This window comes from Pieris brassicae, chromosome 13 (genome assembly GCF_905147105.1).
Source record: "Pieris brassicae chromosome 13, ilPieBrab1.1, whole genome shotgun sequence".
In the NCBI taxonomy this organism is placed as follows: Eukaryota; Metazoa; Arthropoda; class Insecta; order Lepidoptera; family Pieridae; genus Pieris; species Pieris brassicae.
In genome coordinates, this window is record NC_059677.1 from 2,666,914 (window position 1) to 2,675,953 (window position 9,040).

Sequence of the window (9,040 nt, forward strand, 5' to 3'; positions counted from 1 at the left end):
CGCTGGAACAGTTCAATCGAAGCTCAATCGATGCATCTGGAATATGAATACAATATTAAGATCTATTGACGTAATTGACAGTTATGTTAAACAAACAAAGATACTTATTTTACAGTCGATGTTTTGCTTTTCAATTAGTACACCTAGATGACCGATGCCCTTGTCATACCGAATACCTATTCCTTATCATCATTCTATTTTATTTTTTTTCCGATGTCGTAACATTTTAGTCTCATCGGCACATTTGCTTGTTATAGCTTTCCTGAAAAGATAATATTATTTTGTAGTAGCGGTACTTATTATAATTACGAGACAATAAAATAAACAAACCATCTGCATATAATTTGATTAAATGTAGCTAAATCAAATCAATTTTATTTATCAAATTACTTGAATAATAACACTATCGAAATTTCGGATGAGGACTTTACTGTTGAACGTGGAATTAAACGAATGAATAATATAAAAAAAAATACCTCACAATATTTTCCGGTACACCATACTTCTCCACGACAGTTTTTACAATGTCGTGTACTAGTTTGGGGTCCAATTTCTCTTTGGCCGGTTTGTTGGGGAACGCTGGTGACCGGTTTCCGCTTAACGAATGTGTAGCGAGAATGCTGCAAAAAAGTAATACATATCATCAAACACATCACTTTTTTAATAACAAACATTGCGTTATTTAATTATTATGCACAGATTATAAGTACTTACTGGCGAGGAAATACGGCTGATAGTAGATTCCTAGTGGCCATAGTATAGGAATCCCACTTAATGGATGTGTAAATTTCCATTGGGATTTTGGCGTTTCCATCGCCAATTGGCACCTAGAACATTATTATTTCAAAATATACATTTCAAAGTGCGACTTACACTAGCATAAATAAATAAAATTTTCGATACTTTATTTATGCTAGTTCTTGGATTCGAGATTCTATCACCGGGTCTACTCTTACATATCGTTTTACTCTACTCTTACTAACCAAAAAAAAATATATTTTTTAACAATATTACATTTTCCATTGTAACAATCAAACATACAGTATTAACAATTTTCTTAACCTACTAAGTAATAATAAAAATGAAGAAAGCAAGAATGGAAATCTCAAAATATTTAATAACAATTAATAAAATACTTACCATATTCTCCTTAAGTGGCTCCGGCGCATGTAAAAACTCACTTTCGTCACTTAAAATCTGGTCTGATGACTCCTGTTGTAAAGAGATTTAATAATATTTTAGATAGTTTCCCATTTAGTTAACAAGATATGTTTAAGTTATTTTTATGTGAAAAAGGGAATTTTTAGTTATTCTAGTATTATCAAACTTACTGAAGTGCAACTGCGAGTCCGTTTACGACTCGTCGTTGGGCCTTCTTCCTCCGTCGTCATCGACGAACTGCTTTCGTCCACTGTTACTGAATAGGGCCTCTCTGACAAACCCAGATCTTCTGTTTCCTGAAACGTGGCTGGCATACCACCATTTTCAATTACAGTTTTTAAGTTCAGGCATCGGATTGATGGGACAGCAATTGTGTATATGCCAAACTAAGCCGTTTAGCAGCGAACTGATTTCGACCATTATTTTTAGAATTCAATAGGATCCTATAAAATATAATTAAAGATATAATAATCACAGTAAGTACTTACGAGTCTTTGGTGGAACCTGAATTCCGTTTCCCCGAAGTTGTAATAAGGCTTCTGCGGCGATTATTTCAGCGATGCCCGTCTCTACGTTAAAATAATAAATATGAATTTCTTCTCGAACCAAAATAGTAATTAAAAAAGTAATGGTGTTTAAAATTGAGAATAGATACTTTTTCTCTGCGACCTTCCGAAGACTATTTGGTTGCAAAATTTTAGAAAAATATACTCGCTCCTAAATGTACATATTCCACTTAATGCACTGATTTAAGTGGTAGTGGCAAGATTTTCACAAACCTACAGTTTTCTCATAGGTACACTTACCACTCAACGGAGGGAAGCTGATCGATCCCTGCAACGCCAACAGAGCTTGGACGGCGACGATTTCGAAAGACATTCTACAAATATTAATAAATTTAGGAAGACTCTTAAGTACTATACAGACAGCATATACTTTAAAGGAAAGTAATTGAACCTTACAGCAGTATCAAACGCTTGTACTGCAAGTACAATTTGAAATACTTGCCTAATACCGAAAAGATTATTTAGAAAGACTACACGTAGTCTATGTTGTTGTTAATAAAACAGAAAAATTTAACCGACTTCAAACACGTGTTGATGAAACTTTTCCTATTCCCCAAGTGGCACTGACACTATAACTATAACATACAGAGACCGAAACTATAACATACAAAGCAAAGTTGGCTTACAACTTAAGTAAAGGTTTTGTAAATTTTATAATAAGTAGTTGGTACTAAAAATTATAACAGTATGTATCTGTGAACTAAAACATTTATAATATGAAGAGTACTTTGTGAAATCGTATGGTATAAGTCTATAGTAACTAACAAATCAAATTAATCCCTTACAAGATGCATATCCAACTTTAAGAAAACACTAAATTGTTAAAAGTACCGATATTTACAAATGACCGCCTGTAACATTTTGTGAGGTCGGTAATTTTCGTTTAGAAATTAATTCAATAAAATTAATTAATTAACAATAAAAGTAATTTCATATAAATAATACTGAACATTTTGATATGATTTATTAAATAACTTTTAAAAATGATTCACTGATACTAAATAAACTAATAAACATTCCAATCAAAAGTTTTTAAATATATACCTTATAAACAAAAAAGTGTGTATATTTATTAATATTATATTTTAATAGAATGAAATAATTTAAAGTCCCACAAAACAGAAAAATGCCAAGTACTTACATCAAAAAGTAGATTTTACGCGAGTCAAATCACAAAAACCAATGAAAAGAACACTGAGGTACTTTCGAGACCTTTTCACTCCAATAGGCTAAAAGACACTGATTGAATTAGCAAAATATCAAAAGCCAAAAGTATGGGGGATGATCATAGTCAAATATAGCCTCTTTTGTTTCTCCCGATCTTGTTTACCTGATAGACAAGAGCGAGATGCAAGACATAATGATACCATTGTCTTTAATTCTTTGAAATTGCTTAATCCCTATCCCAATAAGCTTAATTTTCAAAAACATTTTGTTTATTATTACAATTAAAATACCGTGCAGATTTTTATGACTCCAGATAACATTGATGCTATTTCGGTGAATTAGGATTTTACTTTAACCGTGAAATATTTTAAATTAACAATTACTTACCGCGTCGTCGCGCATTTAAGACGAAAAAGCCAAACAAAACATTGGTATCTCATAAAACTTGGAAATCAGAATTCAGTTATTTTTATGATGATTTTATGTTAGTGTTTATGACAATGAAACGGGAATCAGTTACAAATATAATTTCCTTTCGCAAGGGGTTTGACTTCGTCAAACGCAAGATGTTTTTAAAACCAAGGATATTGCTAACATTTCCATTGACAGCCTTCCTTTGCGACTGATAGTGCAATTGTAAGGCCAAATCACAAATATTAATTTAAAATAATATCAGTCGCATTTACTATACTCACTAGTAATTCAGATTTTTTTGCTCCAGTTAAAATATTTATGGCTACTGTGCGTTACACACAATTTGTATGACTCAAAACTTGGCGTATAAAAAGAGTGGCGGAGAGTTTCTTGGCAGTTCTTCTTGCCCACTCTACGCCCTTGACTTGCGAACTGGTAGTAAATGTAAATTAAGAATCAATTTAACAACTTTTCTGTTGATGTTCATTAGAGTACTTGGATAGGTAACCAGGTAGGATAGGTGAATAAAGTTATTTTGAATAAATGTTTTCATTAGCAATGTTTCTAACTGGCCAGTTCTAAACATTTTCAGTGCTAACCACGTACATCGATATAACGACGAACTACCTAAAGCGTCGAAAAGCCTTTGGTTGGTTCAGCTTGTCTTCCATAAACTCTACATAGCATTACCACACACTATCAATAACGACAACAATTATTGGGTAATAAAGTACTTTTTAAATGGCTAAATTAGTAAAATGTGCGCAGCTGTACGTTGTTTTCCGCTTTATTATCCTAGCCCGAAATTAACTCGAGTGTCGGCGGACAAAAACCTAACTTTAAAAATTATTGAAGTAGTATTCCTGATAAGTTGGAATTAAATAATGTCGAGTTTCCAGAGTTACAGTTAAAACTAGCTAAATTTAAAGCTTTGTCGGTTAGGGTTGACGATTTGCAAGGTGAAAAATAAAATTTAGGTCCTGAAAACATTTTAACCGAAATTGATGAGCGTGATAATATTGAACAGGATATTATAATAAGCATTGCAATCGCCAAAACTTTAGTTGAAAGGTTCTCAAAGGCATTTGAGTGTGAACATAAGCGAAATTCAATGCATAATGTTTCATGTTGCGTTAATGAATCAAATTTTTGTTTAATTTGACGGTGCATATTTCCGTTACATCGAGAGATTTAACCAAAAGTTAAGTGTTCCTTGTCCCATTCTTTTTGTGTTCCGAACTGTGTCCTTAATTTAATTATTTGTGCAAATAAGTATTTTATTTTCTAATATTTTAAAGTCGTGAGATTAAGTAATTGGTTAAAATTATTTTTAAATTATCATAGCGGCTACCTACATGTAGGAAAAAAGTGGTATTATTTTTAGTGTAGTTTCATCTTTTGGTTTTGTTATTTAAAATTTAATTTGATACCAAAGACACGGAGATATAAATTATTTTTTTAAATATATTTTCGCATTTTTTATATGCGAAATATATATATATGTTATAGATATACATAGATATGTTTAAGTATTTCGCCTAATACTTCGTAAGCACTAAATAGGTATCGAATTCCGTACTTAGGTAGTTAAATTCAAGCGCATTTGCCGACTTTTCCAGATTTTTCGCGTCGACACGCCAGTTGCATTGCACCGGCCGGGAGCCGTGAGTAAGCAACGAAAGCATTGCGTGGCAGGTACCACTGAAACGAGGAATGTGAGCCAATGTAATTTAATTTAAATATTATTTTTTTTGTTATTGTTTTAATTGTTGTTGTTGAGGGGAGTTAGACAGGGCCACCCTCTTTCAGCATTGCTGTTCCTAGCAACACTGGAATCAATCATTAGTCAACTCAATTGGAAAGGTCGGGGTATAAAATTAAAGATGCCTACTTAAGCCACCTACGGCTTGCAGACGTCTTGGTTCTCTTATCTGAAACAGAATAAGAAATCCAATATATGTTAGAATCACTTAATGATGCCAGGAAACTAGTAGGTTTAGAAATGAACTTGTCCAAACAATGTTGATGACTAGCAGGGAAAAGAGAGTCGTATACGTAGGTAGCGAGCCTCTCAAGCTGCCTGAGGTGAATTTAGATGGTGTCGCGAAAGACTACTTCCGTGTAGATCCTTATACCAGTCACTTAAGAATTGATAATCACAAATCATATATCAATATTATTTCATTAATAATATAACAGGATGCAAACTGGCAGGAGGCTCGTCTGATGTTAGGTGATGGACCCATGGACACTCTCAATGCCACATGTCTTGCGAGTGCGTCGCCGGGCTTTTAATCCGTAAGTTAAGTTGTAATCCCGCAGAGACGGATATTTTAAATTGAATCTATTACAGGCCAATGGAGCTCATATTAAACTGGATAATGTTTATTATCTTGCCGTGTATACTCTTATGAGAATGGGGTCTTTTTATATACATGCGGTTTTTCTTTTGAAAAACACGGAGCACGATACACCAACTGGAGGTACACCGAGCAGGTTTTAAAAGGTATTAAAAGGAAGTGAATTTGGTAAATGGTTTATTATGAGACGCAGTTTGCGAGTTCCCAAGCAATGATGTGATAATAAATTTCTTAATACAAAATTCATTCTTGAAACTAGTCAAAAGTCCTTCTTAATTTCTTTTCTTCCAATTGCAGTTTACGGCCCTCCTTGTACTCTCGGGAGAGATCCACAATCGCTGGAACAGTTCAATCGAAGCTCAATCGATGCATCTGGAATATGAATACAATATTAAGATCTATTGACGTAATTGACAGTTATGTTAAACAAACAAAGATACTTATTTTACAGTCGATGTTTTGCTTTTCAATTAGTACACCTAGATGACCGATGCCCTTGTCATACCGAATACCTATTCCTTATCATCATTCTATTTTATTTTTTTGCCGATGTCGTAACATTTTAGTCTCATCGGCACATTTGCTTGTTATAGCTTTCCTGAAAAGATAATATTATTTTGTAGTAGCGGTACTTATTATAATTACGAGACAATAAAATAAACAAACCATCTGCATATAATTTGATTAAATGTAGCTAAATCAAATCAATTTTATTTATCAAATTACTTGAATACTAACACTATCGAAATTTCGGATGAGGACTTTACTGTTGAACGTGGAATTAAACGAATGAATAATATAAAAAAAAATACCTCACAATATTTTCCGGTACACCACACTTCTCCACGACAGTTTTTACAATGTCGTGTACTAGTTTGGGGTCCAATTTCTCTTTGGCCGGTTTGTTGGGGAACGCTGGTGACCGGTTTCCGCTTAACGAATGTGTAGCGAGAATGCTGCAAAAAAGTAATACATATCATCAAACACATCACTTTTTTAATAACAAACATTGCGTTATTTAATTATTATGCACAGATTATAAGTACTTACTGGCGAGGAAATACGGCTGATAGTAGATTCCTAGTGGCCATAGTATAGGAATCCCACTTAATGGATGTGTAAATTTCCATTGGGATTTTGGCGTTTCCATCGCCAATTGGCACCTAGAACATTATTATTTCAAAATATACATTTCAAAGTGCGACTTACACTAGCATAAATAAATAAAATTTTCGATACTTTATTTATGCTAGTTCTTGGATTCGAGATTCTATCACCGGGTCTACTCTTACATATCGTTTTACTCTACTCTTACTAACCAAAAAAAAATATATTTTTTAACAATATTACATTTTCCATTGTAACAATCAAACATACAGTATTAACAATTTTCTTAACCTACTAAGTAATAATAAAAATGAAGAAAGCAAGAATGGAAATCTCAAAATATTTAATAACAATTAATAAAATACTTACCATATTCTCCTTAAGTGGCTCCGGCGCATGTAAAAACTCACTTTCGTCACTTAAAATCTGGTCTGATGACTCCTGTTGTAAAGAGATTTAATAATATTTTAGATAGTTTCCCATTTAGTTAACAAGATATGTTTAAGTTATTTTTATGTGAAAAAGGGAATTTTTAGTTATTCTAGTATTATCAAACTTACTGAAGTGCAACTGCGAGTCCGTTTACGACTCGTCGTTGGGCCTTCTTCCTCCGTCGTCATCGACGAACTGCTTTCGTCCACTGTTACTGAAGAAGGCCTCTCTGACAAACCCAGATCTTCTGTTTCCTGAAACGTGGCTGGCATACCACCATTTTCAATTACAGTTTTTAAGTTCAGGCATCGGATTGATGGGACAGCAATTGTGTATATGCCAAACTAAGCCGTTTAGCAGCGAACTGATTTCGACCATTATTTTTAGAATTCAATAGGATCCTATAAAATATAATTAAAGATATAATAATCACAGTAAGTACTTACGAGTCTTTGGTGGAACCTGAATTCCGTTTCCCCGAAGTTGTAATAAGGCTTCTGCGGCGATTATTTCAGCGATGCCCGTCTCTACGTTAAAATAATAAATATGAATTTCTTCTCGAACCAAAATAGTAATTAAAAAAGTAATGGTGTTTAAAATTGAGAATAGATACTTTTTCTCTGCGACCTTCCGAAGACTATTTGGTTGCAAAATTTTAGAAAAATATACTCGCTCCTAAATGTACATATTCCACTTAATGCACTGATTTAAGTGGTAGTGGCAAGATTTTCACAAACCTACAGTTTTCTCATAGGTACACTTACCACTCAACGGAGGGAAGCTGATCGATCCCTGCAACGCCAACAGAGCTTGGACGGCGACGATTTCGAAAGACATTCTACAAATATTAATAAATTTAGGAAGACTCTTAAGTACTATACAGACAGCATATACTTTAAAGGAAAGTAATTGAACCTTACAGCAGTATCAAACGCTTGTACTGCAAGTACAATTTGAAATACTTGCCTAATACCGAAAAGATTATTTAGAAAGACTACACGTAGTCTATGTTGTTGTTAATAAAACAGAAAAATTTAACCGACTTCAAACACGTGTTGATGAAACTTTTCCTATTCCCCAAGTGGCACTGACACTATAACTATAACATACAGAGACCGAAACTATAACATACAAAGCAAAGTTGGCTTACAACTTAAGTAAAGGTTTTGTAAATTTTATAATAAGTAGTTGGTACTAAAAATTATAACAGTATGTATCTGTGAACTAAAACATTTATAATATGAAGAGTACTTTGTGAAATCGTATGGTATAAGTCTATAGTAACTAACAAATCAAATTAATCCCTTACAAGATGCATATCCAACTTTAAGAAAACACTAAATTGTTAAAAGTACCGATATTTACAAATGACCGCCTGTAACATTTTGTGAGGTCGGTAATTTTCGTTTAGAAATTAATTCAATAAAATTAATTAATTAACAATAAAAGTAATTTCATATAAATAATACTGAACATTTTGATATGATTTATTAAATAACTTTTAAAAATGATTCACTGATACTAAATAAACTAATAAACATTCCAATCAAAAGTTTTTAAATATGTACCTTATAAACAAAAAAGTGTGTATATTTATTAATATTATATTTTAATAGAATGAAATAATTTAAAGTCCCACAAAACAGAAAAATGCCAAGTACTTACATCAAAAAGTAGATTTTACGCGAGTCAAATCACAAAAACCAATGAAAAGAACACTGAGGTACTTTCGAGACCTTTTCACTCCAATAGGCTAAAAGACACTGATTGAATTAGCAAAATATCAAAAGCCAAAAGTATGGGGGATGATCATAGTCAAATATAGCCTCTTTT

General features: G+C 32.8%; 1 protein-coding gene across 1 annotated transcript; it reads right to left on the reverse strand.

The window, feature by feature from the left end:
* Positions 1-6,180: 6,180 nt before the first annotated feature.
* Positions 6,181-7,175, reverse strand: LOC123717633 (protein insensitive-like). The gene is made up of 4 exons (XM_045673725.1): positions 7,145-7,175; positions 6,719-6,831; positions 6,481-6,624; positions 6,181-6,266 (listed from the first exon to the last, which is right to left on the reverse strand). Exons 1-4 carry the CDS (start codon positions 7,145-7,147, stop codon positions 6,194-6,196), a joined length of 333 nt encoding a protein of 110 aa, XP_045529681.1. The 5' UTR covers positions 7,148-7,175; the 3' UTR covers positions 6,181-6,193.
* Positions 7,176-9,040: the final 1,865 nt, after the last annotated feature.